The following is a 17,135-nucleotide window of genomic DNA, read 5'->3' on the forward strand; positions in this document are numbered from 1 at the left end:
CTCTGATCTAGTGAGGGTTGACCAGGTTCCCACAGGGAAATCTTAGGAAATTGGGAAATGATCACAGCAATGAAATAATTCAGAAAATACGGACAACCAAGGCCAAATGCATACTGATCAAACTACTATGACATTATTTTCTGAAGGAACAAGGGCATTTAAAGAAACACAATGGAAACAAATGATCCAAACAGACATGGAAAAAGAACATGAAACTTAGGCATCGGATATGTCAACACAGGTGTTATAGAGAACAACCTAAAGCTTAATTTGGCCAAATATTGGGACCCATGGGTGGTGCAGCTGTTTAAGCGAGCGACTCTTGCTTTTGGCTCAGGACATGATCTCAAGATCAGGAGCTCAAGCCCCATGTCATGCTCTGTGGCCAGCACAGAGTCCTCTCGTGATTTCCTCTCTGTCCATCCTTCCCCCACTCGGAGTCTCACACTGATCCTGCTAAGTAAAGAAATCTCTCTTTCAATAAAGGGGCAAATGTGGATGTTGACGAATCGGGATGGCCTCTGATCATATAAAACACAAGTTAGACATAATTACCCTTTAAGAATAAAGAATTGAGGAACTAGAAGAAAACCAAGGTAAATGACAAAGTTCGGTTATGGAATTCTCTTTTAGGAGTAATAGAAATATTCCTCGAGGGATATCTCTAAGTTTCAGGGGCATTAAAATAAAGTCACCTTGCAGTGTCTGGGTGGCTTTGCGAGTTTGTGTTGACTCTTCCTTTTGGCTCAATGGCTGATGTCTGACATTGGTGTCGCATCAACTCATTGACCTCCTTGCTCCGTGTGGATTCCACTTGTCGTTTTCCCTGGGGTCCTACAACCATTATCTCTCTCTCTCTCTCTAAACTAAGAATATGATAATTTATGGAATTCTATTTTAGAAGTAATAAAAAAATTCCTCAAGCGATATCTGAATATTTATGGTGTTTTTCAAATTAAAACACCGTGGGGTGACTGGGTTGTTTGGCCTGTTACCCCTGACTTTTGGTTTTGGCTCATTGGCTGATCTCCTTCAAAGTTGCCCCTTCCCCTCATTGTCCTCCTTGCTCAATGTGGAATGGACTTGTACTTCTCCCTGTGCTCCTATACCCATTCTTTCTCTTCCTCTCTCTATCTCCCTCTCTCTCTCAACTAAGGAAATGAAATCTTTTAATATATAAGATCAGTTAAGTAATATGGAAAATAACAGAGATGCAACAATATGACTATTTTAATATAAAATTTGGTTATATAACCTACAATTTATAATTCATCAGAAAGCATTATCTGATATGTCAATACATATTTCATATTTCATATTCAATTTCATATATCATATTCAACTGATATGTCAATACATAATGGGAGACCATTTTAAAAATTGATAAGTTACGATGTGGAAACCATTTGCTAATGGGTTTGTCAAATGAATTTTTCCAAAATAACTCCCCTCCAAAATATAAACCATGACTACTCACGTTTCTCCAAAGCTAAGAGTTCAGTACAAAAACAAAATATATAATAAATAATTCAACAATGTATGTGTGGAAAAATGTCTAGAGATGTAGTCTCTACTCAAATCTTTCAAGATGGGACTTCGTCAAATGTTAGCCAAGTTTGTTAAAATAAGAGATACATAAGAGAGATAAGGAGGCATACAATATGTGTGTTTGCAAAATAGTTGGTGTTGAAGAGTTTTTAAAGTGTCATGAAAGATTGATCTAATTCCATCATCCACTGTCTTCTTTGATCATTAATTCAGTCAGTCCATGCAGATCTATCTGCTGACTGTGTCGAGCCCTTCCAATGGCATTCCCCAAAGTCCGTGCAGAATACCCATGGGGTCTGAGCTGCAGGAGACTGGGAATGGATCATTGAACCTTCGGAAAAACACAACATCCAGAGTCAGTAGTAGGCTGAAGCAGCCAGCAAGATTCACTGCTCATCCTATGGAGAACATGGGGGCATTTGAAGACAAAATGTTGCCTAGACGCTTGACAAAGATCATACATAATCTGTTGAGAATACATATATCAATCGATACTGTGGACATAAGGATGCAGCAGGTTATGAAAAGTTTTTAAAATGGAAGAGGTCAGAGTTGATGAGAAAGACCCCTCCAGACAGGGGTAGGGGGTGTTTCAAAAATTCAGAAGACAAAGGTTCTCCAAGGATATTTTATCTTAGCTTTTTTTTTTTTCCAATTTCCAACGAATTGGGTTAGCAAGAAAAGCCTACCTGCAAACTAACAAAAGTTGAGACTAGCTGACATTGGTAGAGATTTGATGGTTGACCAGGCTGTGCTCTGTTCTGCATTGAAACGGAGCACCACAAACCTTCTCAGGATTTCTGGGGTATTTACTACAGACCTTCATTTACTACTTTGCAAACATTTAACCAGCTCTCCTTTCTGTAGAATACAATTTATAATTGAGAAATTTGAGGAATTATATATGTAATGTTCCAACAGAGCTCTTGGAACCTTGGACAACCTAATTTAGAAAAGGGAATGAAAAGCACAATTTCAAAATCCAAATTGCTATTTACTTTCTTATATTATAGATACTGTTTTCTCTTAAATCTTTCCTTCAAAAAAAAAAAAAAAAAAGGTTTGATCTTTAAATTGTGACCAATCTGTTCACATAGGGTAGTAACGAATGCCTTACCATGACGTTCCTGATATCCACCTTTAAAAAAAAATGCAGAAGTACGTTAGAGAATGAAACTAAAATTCTGACAGTTCATTGCTCTGTGAAGTCAGTGAATCTCTATAGATAGGACTCAAAATTATATTTTTGTGTTTGAGAGCCATGTATTATGCAGCTACCTAACTGATAAATAGAAGCTCAACAATATCCAGTTTCTTAACAGAATTTTGATAACTGATACCATGTTTCACAGAGCTCTAAGACTTGACCTTCCAACACTGACCAGGAGATATTCAATATCTGTATCTATAAGTTTATCTATATCTATATGTGTGTATGTGCATATATATATATATATATATATATATATATATGCACACACACACACACACACACACACAAACATATCATCTGTGGACATTTACATTACTTGCTTTTCTTGCATGGCTATATGAAAAACGCTCTAATAAACATTGGGGAGAGCATGTGCTTTTTAGCAGTAGTGTTTTAATTTCTCCTAATAAATACCTAGTACTTGATTTACTGCCTAATTTAATTAATTCGATTTTTGTTCTGTTCAGAAACATGAAAATATGTTTTCCAATATTGGCTGCACAAATTTATATGCTCATCAATAGGTCATCGTGTTCCCTCTCTACATCTTCACCAAAGTTGCCTCTCTTTTTTATAAAAACCATTGTGCCAGGTATTTTTACATCTGTGTGTTCAGAGGATGAAATACTGACTTTTTCCTTTGGGGATGATTCTAGTAGATTCCTCAACATCCTACCTCAGAATTCAAAACCCATTTGTATCCTTCCATGGGGTATGATTATTTAGTAAGTCTCTTAAGGACACCTCCCTTTGCATGATCCCTCTGAGGTCTCATAGAGCCTAGTGCGAAGTGTGATACATGTCTGTTTCTAAGCAGCTCCTAATCAAGATTCTTATAAATGCCTTACTTTTGGCTCAGTGGAGTATGTCCAAAGACATAATGTTCAGACTAAAATAAGATGAAGTCAGTAAAAGTGTTTTATTTTCACATAAGCAATTCTGTGAAAATTAACTGTATTGTGATTTTTTTTTTAACCTAGGCCAGGGAAGAAACCAGAGATCATGTTCTCTTTCCTTCATAATGCAGAAAAGGGGGGAGCAAAACAAACAAGGAAAAAGTAAAAAAAATCAGTTTTTTTCCACCCAAAGTGTAATAGTGGACTAGTCACACTCAATTCTGCACTGATCAGGCCACTGACTCTCAGTGAAGAAGATCACATAGCCCTGACCAGTCCCATGTTCAGAGCACCATCCAAAGCAATGAAGTGGGGATGCAAGCCTGTGGGGTCCCAAAGAGTACTTAGATTCCTCTCTAAACTTTTGAGGGTTCTCCAAGTTTCTATAGGGAAATCAAAAGAAATTAGGAAATGACCACAGAAAAGAGATTTCAGGAATAAGAAACAATAAGTGCAAATGCATATAGATCAAATAACTTTGAAAATATCCTAAATAACATGGTCAAGAGTTAAAAAAATCAAAACAAATGACCAAACAAAAATATATGGATACAGTATATGAAACTTGTGCATCTTTTATGTCAACAAACATAGTGAAGAATATAAAGCTTTAAATGAGCCAACTATTGTGACACATGGGTGGTCCAGCTATTTAAGCCAGCAACTCTTGCTTTTGGCTCAGGTCATGATCTCAAAATCAGGAGCTCAAGCCCCATATCATGCTCCATGCACAGAACAAAGTCTCCTCATGATTTTTTCTCCCTCTATCCCTTCCTTCACTCTCACTCTCACACTGAGTCTCCTATGTACATAAATACATCTTTAAAAAATAGCCCAATAAGGTTGTTGATGCATTGATTTGGACTCTTATCATAAAAAATACAAATTAGCACTAATTATCATTTAATAGTAAATAATGAAGGGATTAGACAAAACCAAGGTCAATGTCAAAGTTCACATATGGAATTTTATTTTATTTATTTATTTATTTATTGTTATTTTTTATTAGTTTTTATAAACATATAATATATTTTTATCCCCAGGGGTACAGGTGTGTGTGGAATTTTATTTTAGAAGAAATAATAGAAAATAATCCTCAAGGGATAACTGAATATTTATTGGGCTTTTAAAAATTAAAAAAAAAAACAACAACAACAACAACAAAAAACAACCCTGGGGGTACCTGGTTTTCTTGGTTTGTTCATGGTGACTCTTGGTTTTGTCTCATGGGCTGACCACTGACTCATGTATTCCAGCCCCTCTTGGGGCGCATTGCTCAGTTTGGAGTTTACATGTACCTCTCCCTCAGCTTCTACCCTCTCTCATGCTCTCTCTCTCTCTATTCCTTCCTATCTCTCTAAACCAAGTAATGGAAACCTTTTAAAACATAAGAGCAGTTAATAACATGGGATATAATTGAACAAAGATGCTACTGTACAACTTATAATTTATAATGCTACAAAAGTACAGCATTGTTTCAGCTGATATGTCAACAGATAAAGAAGACCATTTAAACAACTGATAATTTGTGATGTGGAAACCATTTACTAATGTGATTTTCATAGATCAAATACATTTTTTCCAAGATAACTTCCCCTCAAAAATATAAAAAAAGACTACTCATGTTTCTTTTTAGCTAAGAGTTCTGCATAAAAACAAAATAATTCAACAATGTATATGTGGAAAAATGTCTAGAGAAGTAGTCTCTACTTATCCAAGAGGGTGAAAATATGAGATAGAAAAGAGAGAAAGTAAAGCAGGTATTGTATTCATCATCTGAAAGAGATGATCTCTAAGACATTCCAAAATATCATGAAATATGCTATAATTACATCATTTATTGTCTCCTTTCCTCATTAATTAAGCCAGTGCATGGATATTCATCTGCTGATTACATGGAGCTCATCCAAGGACAAGCCCCAAAGTTCATGCAGATTACCCATGGAGTCTGAGCTGAAACTGATGGGATTGGATATTTGAGACTTTAGAAAATGGTGACATCGAGAGTCAGTAACCTGAAAAAGTCAAGCAGGCTTCATTGCTCATCCCAAGAAAATCTGTGGTCATTCAAAGGGAAAATTGTCCATGGACATTTTGTAAAGTTCATACTTAATCTGATGATAATGCATATATCAATTCATACCTGGGACACAGGAATGAAGCAGGTTATGAAAGATTTTAAAAATTGAGTGCAAAAGTGTAAGTGAGAAGAACTCCCATACATGGGGAAATTTCAAAAATGCAGAAGAGGAAGTAGGTTCTCCAGGTGCATTATATACAAGATGTGGTTTCTCAGTTTCCAAAGAAGTGGGTTAGCAAGGAAAAGATACATGCAAATTAATAAAAACTTTGAAGATAGCTCACATTAGTAGACATTTGATGGTGGGCCAGGCTGTCCTCTGCATTGAAATGGAGCACCATGAGCCTTCTTATGATTTCTGGGGCATTTAATGTATACCTTCATTTACTACATTGCCCATATTTTTTTAATATAATTTTTAAATTTATTTTCAGCATAACAGTATTCATTGTTTTTGTACCACACCCAGTGCTCCATGCAATCCGTGACCTCTCTAATACCCACCACCTGGTTCCCCCAACCTTCCACCTCCCCACCTCTTCAAAACCTTCAGATTGTTTTTCTGAGTCCATAGTCTCTCAATGTTCACCTCCCCTTCCAGTTTCCACCAACTCCCTTCTCCTAACTCCCCATGTCCTCCATGCTATTTGTTATGCTCCACAAATAAGTGAAACCATATGATAATTGACTCTCTCTGCTTGACTTATTTCAATCAGCATAATCTCTTCCAGTCCCGTCCATGTTGCTACAAAAGTTGGGTATTTATCCTTTCTGATGGAGGCATAATACTCCATAGTGTATATGGACCACATCTTCCTTATCCATTCGTCCGTTGAAGGGCATCTTGGTTCTTTCCACAGTTTGGCGACCATGGCCATTGCTGCTATAAACATTGGGGTACAGATGGCCCTTCTTTTCACTACATCTGTATCTTTGGGGTAAATACCCCATAGTGCAATGGCAGGGTCATAGGGAAGCTCTATTTTTAATTTCTTGAGGAATCTGCACACTGTTCTCCAAAGAGGCTGAACCAACTTGCATTCCCACCAACAGTGTAAGAAGGTTCCCCTTTCTCCATATGCCCTCCAACACAGGTTGTTCCCTGTCTTGCTAATTTTGGCCATTCTAACTGGTGTAAGGTGATATCTCAATGTGGTTTTAATTTGAATCTCCCTGATGGCTAGTGATGATGAACATTTTTTCATGTGTCTGATAGCCATATGTATTGGAGAAGTGTCTGTTCATATCTTCTGCCCACTTTTTGATATGATTATCTGTCTTGTGTGTGTTGAGTTTGAGGAGTTCTTTATAGATCCTGGATATCAATCTTTTGTCTGTACTGTCATTTGCAGATATCTTCTCCCATTCCGTGGGTTGCCTCTTTGTTTTCTTGACTGTTTCCTTTGCTGTGCAGAAGCTTTTGATTTTGATGAAGACCCGGAAGTTTATTTTCACTTTTGTTTCCTTTGCCTTTGGAGACATATCTTGAAAGAAGTTGCTGTGACTGATATCGAAGAAATTACTGCCTATGTTCTCCTCTAAGATTCTGATGGATTCCTGTCTCAAATTGAGGTCTTTTATACATTTTGAGTTGATCTTCGTGTACGGTGTAAGAGAATGGTCGAGTTTCATTCTTCTACATATAGCTGCCCAGTTTTCCCAGCACCATTTATTGAAGAGTCTTTTTTCCACTGTATATTTTTTCCTGTTTTTTCGAAGATTAAATGACCATAGAGTTGAGGGTCCATATATGGGCTCTCTACTCTGTTCCACTGGTCTATGTGTCTGTTTTTATGCCAGTATCATGCTGTCTTGGTGATCACAGCTTTGTAGTAAATCTTGAAATCAGGTAACGTGATGCCCCCAGTTTTATTTTTGTTTTTCAACATTTCCTTAGCGATTCGGTGTCTCTTCTGGTTCCATACAAATTTTTGGATTATTTGCTCCAGCTCTTTGAAGAATACCGGTGGAATTTTGATTGGAATGGCATTAAAAGTATAGATTGCTCTAGGCAGTATAGACATTTTAACAATGTTTATTCTTCTGATCCAAGAGCATGTAATGGTCTTCTATCTTTTTGTGCCTTCTTCAATTACTTTCATGAGCGTTGTGTAGTTCCTCAAGTACAGGTCCTTTACCTCTTTGGTCATGTTTATTCCGAGGTATCTTATGGTTCTTGGTGCTATAGTAAATGGAATCAATTCTCTAATTTCCCTTTCTGTATTTTCATTGTTAGTGTATAAGATAGCCACTGATTTCTGTACATTGACTTTGCATCCTGCCGCGTTACTGAATTGCTGTTTGAGATCCAGTAGTTTGGGGGTGGAGTCTTTTGGGTTTTCCATATAAAGAATCATGTCATCTGTGGAGAGAGAGTTTGACTTCTTCATTTCCAATTTGGATACCTTTTATTTCTCTTTTGTCTGGTTGCTGTTGCTAGGACTTCTAATACTATGTTGAACAAGAGTGGTGAGAGTGGGCATCCTTGTCGTGTTCCTGATCTCAACGGGAAGGCTGCAAGCTTTTTCCCATTGATGATGATATTTGCTGTGGGTTTTTCATAGATAGATTTAATGAAGTTCAGGAATGTTCCCTCTATCCCTATACTTTGAAACATTTTAATCAGGAATGGATGCTGGATTTTGTCAAATGCTTTTTCTGCATCAATTAAAAGGACCATGTGGTTCTTCTCTCTTCTCTTATTGATTTGTTCTATCTCATTGATTGATTTGCGAATGTTGAACCATCCTTGCAGCCCAGGAATGAATTCCACCTGGTCATGGTGGATAATCTTTTTAATATGCTGTTGGATCCTGTTTGCTAGGATCTTGTTGAGAATCTTAGCATCCATATTTATCAGTGATAGTGGTCTGAAATTCTCCTTTTTGGTAGGGTCTTTGCCTGGTTTGGAGATCAGGGTAATGCTGCCTTCATAGAAAGAGTCTGAAGTTTTCCTTCTGCTGCAATTTTCTGAAACAGCTTCAGGAGAAGAGTTGTTATTTCTTCTTTGAAAGTTTGGTAGAATTCCCCAGGGAATCCATCAGGTCCTGGGCTCTTGTTTTTTGGGAGGTTTTGATTACTGCTTCAATCTCGTTACTAGATATCGGTCTATTTAGGTGGTCGATTTCTTCCTGGTTCAATTTTGGGAGTTTATAGTTTTCCAGGAATGCATCCATTTCATCTAGCTTGCTTAGCTTATTGGCATATAACTGTTGATAATAACTTCTGATGATTGTTTCTATTTCCTTGGTGTTAGTTGTGATCTATCCCTTTTCATTCATAATTTTATGAATTTGGGCTTTCTCTCTTTTCTTTTGGATTAGTGTGGCCAACGGTTTATCAATCTTATTGATTCTTTCAAAAACCAGCTTCTAGTTTCATTGATCCATTCTACTGTATCTCTGGTTTCTACTTCATTGATCTCAGCTCTAATCTTGATGGTTTCCCTTCTTATGTGTGGAGTTGGTTTGATTTGTTGTTGATTCTCCAGTTCTTTGAGGTGTCGAGACAGCTGGTGTGTTCTGGATTTTTCAATTTTTTTGAGGGAGGCTTGGATGGCTATGTATTTCCCCCTTAGGACCGCCTTTGCTGTATCTCATAGGTTTTGGGCCAAAGTGTCTTTATTCTCATTGGTTTCCATGAATTGTTTCAGTTCTTCTTTGATCTCCTGGTTGATCCAAGCATTCTTAAGCAAGGTGGTCTTTAGCTTCCAGGTGTTTGAGTTCCTTCGGAACTTTTCCTTGTGATTGAGCTCCAGTTTCAAAGCACTGTTATCTGAGAATATGCAGGGAATAATCTCAGTCCTTTGGTATCGGTTGAGTCCTGATTTGTGACCCAGTATGTGCTCTATTCTGGAGAAGGTTCCATGTGCACTTGAGAAGAATGAGTATTCAGTTGTTTTAGGGTGGAATGTTCTCTATATATCTATGAGGTCCATCTGGTCCAATGTGTCATTCAATGCTCTTGTTTCTTTATTGATTTTCTGCTTCGATGATCTGTCTATTTCTGAGAGAGACGTGTTAAGATCTCCTACTATTAATGTATTCATATCAATATGACTCTTTATCTTGACTAACAGTTTTCTTATGTAATTGGCTGCTCCCATATTGGGAACATAGATATTTACAATTTTTAGATCATCTGGTGGATAGTCCCTTTAAGAATGATGTAGTGTCCTTCTGTATCTCTGACTACAGTCCCTAGCTTAAAATCTAATTTATTTGATATGAGAATTGCTACCCCAGCCTTCTTTTGAGGCCCATTGGCATGAAAGATGCTTCTGCATCCCTTCACTTTCAGTCTGGGTGTATCTTTAGGTTCTAAATGGGTCTCTTGTAGACACCATATGGATGGGTCCTGTCGTTTTATCCAATCTGCAACCCTGTGTTGTTTTATGGGCTCATTTAGGCCATTCATATTGAGAGTGATTATTGATAGATACGTTTTTATTGACATCGTGTTACCTTTGAAGTCTTTCTTTCTGTAGATTGTCTCTATATTTCTGTTCAATGCTATTCTTAGGAGTTTTCCTCTTTTATAGAACCCCCCTTAATATTTCCTAGATTGTCGGCTTGGTGGTTGCATAGTCTTTTAAGCCTTGCCGGTCTTGGAAACTCTTTATCTCTCCATCCATTTTGAATATCAGTCTTGCTGGATAAAGTATTTTTGGCTGCATGTTCTTCTTATTTAGTGCCCTGAATATATCTTGCCAGCCCTTTCTGGCTTGCCAGGTCTCTGTGGACAGGTCTGACGTTATTCTGATCAGCTTTCCTCTGTAAGTAAGGAGCTTCTTTGTCCTAATAGCTTTCAAGAGATTATATCTACAATTATGATTCCTCAATTGGACTATCAGGTGCCTTGATGTTTTTCTGGAATCTATAAACTTGGGTGGAGACCGTTCATTCTCTAGTACATGAATTCTGGTTCCATTCCCAAGATTGCGAAAATTTTCATGAAGAACTTGTTCCACTATATCTTCTAGACTTCTTTCTTTCTCCTCCCCTTCAGGGATTCCAATAATTCTGATGTTGGAACGTTTCATGGCGTCATTTATTACCCTGATTCTGTTTTCATGGTTTCTAAGCTGTTTGTTCCAGGCTTCCTCTTGATCCTTTCTATATGTTTGTCCTCCAGATCACTAATTCTATCTTCTGTCTCAGTTACCCTAGCTTTGAGAGAATTTAGATTTGATTGGAACTTATTGAGAGCATTGTGAACCTCAGCCCTGGTAGCTTTTAGCTCTGCCCTAACATTGTGAACATCCTGTCTGGTCGCTTTCAGCTCGGCCCTAATCCATTCTGTTTGGTCATCCATGGCTTTATCCAACCTAGCTATTGCCTGGATAATTGTTAGCCTGAATTCTCTTTCCGACATATTGTCTATGTTGATAGCTATTAGCTCTGTTGCAGAAGGTCCATCCTCTGTATTTTTCTTCTGTTGCACATTCCTCCTCCTAGTCATTTTGGTGAGAGATGACTGAACAGATGTAGCTCGATGTATCCACCGTGGTACAGTCTGGTTGCACCCTGGAACACTTCTGAGCAATCAGGATTCCCCACCCAAATGAGAGAAAAAAGAAAAGAAAAAGAAAAAAAGAAAAAAAAAAGAGAGAGAGAGAGACAGGAAAGAAAGGGAAGATGAAAGAGAAGGTTCAGCCTAAATGGGCCCCAAGGTAAGATTTATGAGGTATACAAACAAAAAGACAGATAAAACTATATAACAGAGAAAAAAAATATATATATATGCAAATAAAGGAAGAACCTTGTTGAAAAGAACCCCAAGTGTAATATTTATATACTATCAGGACAAACACAAAAACACAGAAACACTGGTGGAAGAAAAAGATGGGAGAGTGGTTATAAATTCTCAGTGTGGTCGAGGAAGGTTGTTTTGATTCTTCCTGGATGTATCTTTATATTTTTGTTAAAGGACTCAACTTTCCTAAGCTAAAGGGGGATTAAAAATTAGTTTACCTATAGGGGTAGTATTGATTGGGGAAAGGGGATTACTTTGAAGTTTAACTCTATATGAATATTAGAAAATAAAAATAAAAAAGGAATAAACTAGACTAAACTAAACTAAAATTAAAAAAAATTCAAAAAATAGAAATGCAAAGGAAAAACACAGGTGTATGTATCAAAAAGTTCAGGTTAGATGGTTATTATGGAATTTGATGTACTGGACAGTCACTGTGATGGTAAATAGGTTAAAAATTATCTATATTTAAAAAATGATCCAGAATAATGGGAACAAATAAAAGTTATCCTATGAAGTAGTGGTGGTGGTTCTCTTGTAGTCTTTTTTTTTTTTTTTTCCTTTCCTGGTTGGTTTTTTGGGGCAGGGGCCTGCCACGTGGGTTTTTAGTCAATGATGTTCCCTGAGTTAAGTCCTCCAGTCCCCCCCAAGGGGGGGGGGTCTGAGGAAACCGGTTTTTTTAGGCTTTTTTTTTTTTGGGGGTTTTTTTTTTTGTTCCCCTTTTTTTTTTTTTTCCCCCTCTCGCCTTGACCGCTTTTGATGGTTTTTCTAGGGTTAGAGGAAAGCAAACTGCAGCCTGACTTCCCTCTCAGAGAGAAGCCTCAGTCTGTTCTTCTGTGGGTGTTGCAGAGCCCATATATGCAGAGCCCTTGGCCTCTGGCATAGCAGGTTCTGAGTCGCGGTCCCTGGGGACACAGGAGCTTCTGTTTGTACCCAAAACCATGGCAGTGGCGGCTGTCTGGGCAGCTCCAGACAGCCAGAGAGGTTGCAAGCAGCGATCGCACACTGAGATTTTTCCGCTGGCCCGGGCTGGGAGTGCCTGGTCTTTCTGGGTCTAAGAGCGCCCGGCTTGCATGTACCTCTTTCAGGGAAGGCTGTTGGTCGCGCGCGCGTCTCAGGCTCTGAGAACGGGGGCGCAGGTCTGAAAGCACCAGGCTGGGCCTTCGCGCACCTCTCTCAGGGGAGAGTTTGGGGCGCGTGTCTTAGGCTCTGAAACAATGGCGCATGTCAAAGAGTGCTGGCTGGGCCTTTGTACCTCTCTCAGGGCAGGATGAGGGGTGCGTGCATCTCAGGTTCTGTAGCAAGGCTCACACATTCTGCCGTCCGGCGTGGCTCCCATCCCCTCACACGGGCCAGAACCCACACAATCTTGGGCACGCTGGCGGCTCAGGGACCAAGACCTGGTTTCTCCACCCCACTCTCTCTGGCTCAGCGCCAGGGGAGGCTGTCCTGGGACTGGGGACTTAAGCCCCTGTCCCTAGCTGCCCTGATTCCCACAATTTCCCCTCGCAATCTTTTGCTCTTTTGGAGTCCTTTCAACCAGTCTCCAAGTTAATGCTAGTCCCCAGATGCAGGGTACTCTCACTCATATTAGGGGTATTACTTTCCAACCGGTCACCTCTGATGGCTCCCTCCCCCTTTTGTTTATCTTCTGATATCAGTCCACCTTTCCCACTCCACTTTACCTGCCCACTGGCGTCTTCTGCCCCTGTAGAAATCCAGATGTGTATAATTCTGATCTCAGGCTGATTTCATGGGCGATCAGAGTTCTTTGGTAGGTAATCAGCTCACTTTAGGGTACAGGTTGAAAAGGCGCCTCCTCCTACTTCCCCGCCATCTTGTCCCTTCTACATTGCCCACATTTTAACCAGGTCACCTCTCTGTAGAATCCAGGCTATAATTGCAAACTTCAAGGAATTATAGATGTAATGATATAACAGAGCTAATGGACACTTGGACAACCTAATTCAGAAAAAAGGGAGGAAATGCACAATTCCAAAACCTAAATTGCTATTTATTTTCTTATATTTTTAGAGACTGTCAATACAGGGAAGTAATGGATGACTTACCATGTTCTTCCTGACGTTTACCTTTAAAAAGAAATACACGAAGTTAGAGAATGGAAGTAAAACTTCTGACAGTTCATTGCTCTTTGAAGGCAGTGAATCTCATTATAGATAGGACTGGGAATTATAAATTTTGAGTGAGAGCCAAGTGTTGTGCAGCTACATAAGAGATAAGCACAAGTTTCAACTACATAGAGATTCCTAACAGACTTTTGATAACCTGTGCCATGATTCACAGAGCTCTGAGACTTGACCTTCCAACGCTGCCCAGGGAGATATTCCATATATATATATGGAATATAAATATATATATTTATATTTATATATATATATGGAGTATATATATATATAAAGTTTGTCTATAAGTATACCTATGTCTGTATCTGTTATCTATTTCTCTATATATACATATCTATATTCATATATTCTTTATCATATATCTATCTTTGGACATTTACATTACCTCCATGTCTTGCTTCACTGTATAAAATGCTCTGATATACATAGGGAACAGCATACAGTTTTTTGCAGTACTGTTCTTATTTTGTCATGATAAATATTTTGTATTTGAATTACAGAATAATATGGTAATTCCATTTTCATTCTTTTGAGAAGCATGAAACTTTTATTTCAATATTGGGTGCACCAATTTATATTCCCACCAAGAGGTTACAGTACTCCCTTTCCACATTTACAGCAACATTTGTTATACCCTTCCTTTTGATAACAGTCATTGTGATGTGCATGAAATTATATCTTATTGTGGTTTTGATAGTAGATGTTTCCCTAGTGGTTAGTGATATGTAACATCTTTTCCTGTAAATGTTGGCCATCTGTATGTCTTTTTTGACATTAGTCTGGTTATGCCCATTTTTAATTGGATTGTTTGAATTTCTGATATTGATTTATTTGAGTTTGTTATATATTTTGTATGTTAATCCCTTATCAGATATATCATATGAAGATATCTATTCCCATTCAATAGGTTACCCTTTCATTTTGTTAATGGTTTCCTGTGTTGTGCTAAGGTTTTTTAGTTTGAGGTAGTCCTATTAATTTTTGTTTTTCTTTTCCTTGCCTGATTTAACAGATTCAAGTGAATTTGCTAAGACTGATGTCAAGAACTCAGTGCCTATATTTCCTCTAAGAGTTTTATGATTTAGAGCTTACATTTAATCAAATTTTATTCTTTTTCAACTATCTTCTTAGTTTTCTCAACACCATTTATAGAAGGGACATTTTTCCCATTGTGTTTTCTTGCCTCTTTTGTCATAGAATAATTCACCATGTAAGTATGGAGTTGTTTGTAGGCTTTCTGTTCTGTTGTACTGATCTATGTATGTATCTACTTTGTGCTAGTAAACCACTGTTTTGAGTACTATAGCTATATGTTATACCATGAAATCCAGAAGGCTGATACTTCCAGCTTTTTCCTCATCAAGATTGCCTGCTTCCGAGCTAAGATGGCAACATTGTAAGAGGACCCCAGGCTTCTTTCATTCTTCAAACACAATTAGATATCAAATTATTCTGTATTCCTGGTAAATAAACATGAGGAAGACAGAACAAATCCACAATTAAAGGGAGAGAAAGGGTCACATTGAGGTAGGTAGGAAGTTCAGAGACATGGTTTGGGAAAGAAATAGATCACAGATGCTGTGGAGGGAGGGGGTCCTGGTTGCAGAGAAAGGTAAGAGACAGAGAGAGAGAGGAACACACCAGGGAAGACACAAGGAGGACACTTCCCCAAAGTCATGGTGTGGAAAGAGACAGGCTGATTTGTGTTTGTGTGTGTGTTTTGTTGTTCTTGTTGTTGTTCTTTGTGTGTTTGTTTGGTTGGCTGTTTTGTTGTTGTTGTTATTGCCTTTTTTTTAAAAGTAGGCTTTAAAGACTGGAGTTTTAAAGATCAAAGGACACCCCTGGAATATAGCCCTGAGGGAACTATCTTACTCCTGAAAGTAGACAGGTAAACAACCCCGAGGAACACTGCATGAAAAAGAGGATCTGGGAAACCCCCAGGACATATTGGGGAGATTAATCACAGTACTGGGAGTGCTTCCTTGAGAACAGCAGGAATGGAGAAACCTCTCTGGAGAAAAGGGAATTGACTAGGCCCATTTTCCTCCAAACCCCTCAACATAAACACAGAATTACCTTCAGTAAACACCACGATGCTGACACTGGCTGCCTAACATGCTTACACAAGATTTCACATCCCAGTGCTCTGCCTCCACTGATTTTCTCTGTCAAGCCTTCCTCAGTCCCAAGACAGTAGGCCTCTTACTCAGAGGACCAGCAGAAAGGCTATCTACAGCTTGTCTCCCTACCAGAGAGTTCTGCAAGGATTCAGTTCTAATGGAACTAAAATCAGGCCTCATTTCAGAAGCAGATAAGAGCACACCTAGTTAAAACTTGCCACACTCTGACAGAGTTTCAAAAACTGACCACATCAGGCAAGGACAGCCTCAGAAGATGACCATCCTGAAAGAGAGCACAACCAAAACACAGCAGAAAAATATATGCAGAATACAACAGAGACAGTCCCTGAAGCATCAGTCTCTAGATACCATATGAATTCTTATTTTCATAAAGTCATTCCTCTCAGGATCAGGAAACAAAACACGCTAACCTAACACAGAGAAGACAGTGACAGAAAAAATTTCCAGACTCAGGAAATCCTCTGAAATGAAACAAAAATATTAGGTCTCAGCAGAGATCTAAGCAAAACAGATATAATTAATATGCCTGATGGGGAATTTAAAGCAACCTTCATAATATTCTAGGTGGGATTGACAAAAAGAATGAAAGATTTAGGGAGGTCCCTACTGCAGAGATAAAATAGTTAAAAAACAATCTGTCAAAAAAGAAAAATAAAATAACTTAGATTTAAAACAGATTCAATGCAAAGGCAGGATGAAAGAAGCAGAAAAATGAATCAATGACATAGAAGATAGAATAATGGAAAACAATAAGGATAAACTAAAGAGAGAAAGAAGAATTATGCATCAAAAGAATAGACATAGGCAACTCAGGGACTCCATCCAACATAATATTTGTATCATAGGAATCACAGAAGAGAGAAAAAAGGAGCCAGATTTATCTGAGTTAATAATAACTGAAAACTCTCAATGTGAATGGCCTAAATGCACCCATAAAACGACACAGGGTTGCAGATTGGATAAAACGACAGGACCCATCCATATGTTGTCTACAAGAGACCCATTTAGAACCTAAAGATATACCCAGACTGAAAGTGAAGGGTTGGAGAAGCATCTATGATGCAAATGGGCCTCAAAAGAAGGCCGGGGTAGCAATTCTCATATCAGATAAATTAGATTTTAAACTTAAGACTGTAGTCAGAGATACAGAAGGACACTACATCATTCTTAAAGGGACTATCCACCAAGATGATCTAACAATTGTAAATATCTATGCCCCCAATATGGGACCAGCCAATTACATAAGAAAACTGTTAGTCAAGATAAAGAGTCATATTGATATGAATACATTAATAGTAGGAGATCTTAACACGTCTCTCTCAGAAATAGACAGATCATCGAAGCAGAAAATCAATAAAG

At 38.2% G+C, this 17,135-nt stretch overlaps 1 protein-coding gene across 1 annotated transcript in view; it reads right to left on the reverse strand.

Annotated features, from left to right (window-relative positions):
* LOC111139994 (butyrophilin subfamily 1 member A1-like) overlaps nt 1-17,135 on the reverse strand; it is a gene marked incomplete at its 3' end in the record, with an annotated part of 54,878 nt that overhangs the window by 1,678 nt on the left and 36,065 nt on the right. The window contains exon 3 of the mRNA XM_022492387.1: nt 13,561-13,581. Within this exon, the coding sequence (XP_022348095.1) occupies nt 13,561-13,581 (21 nt within the window). The remainder of the gene's footprint in view (nt 1-13,560; nt 13,582-17,135) is intronic.

This window comes from Enhydra lutris, unplaced genomic scaffold (assembly GCF_002288905.1).
Source record: "Enhydra lutris kenyoni isolate GAN:26980312 unplaced genomic scaffold, ASM228890v2 scaffoldscaffold141, whole genome shotgun sequence".
NCBI lineage: Eukaryota > Metazoa > Chordata > Mammalia > Carnivora > Mustelidae > Enhydra > Enhydra lutris.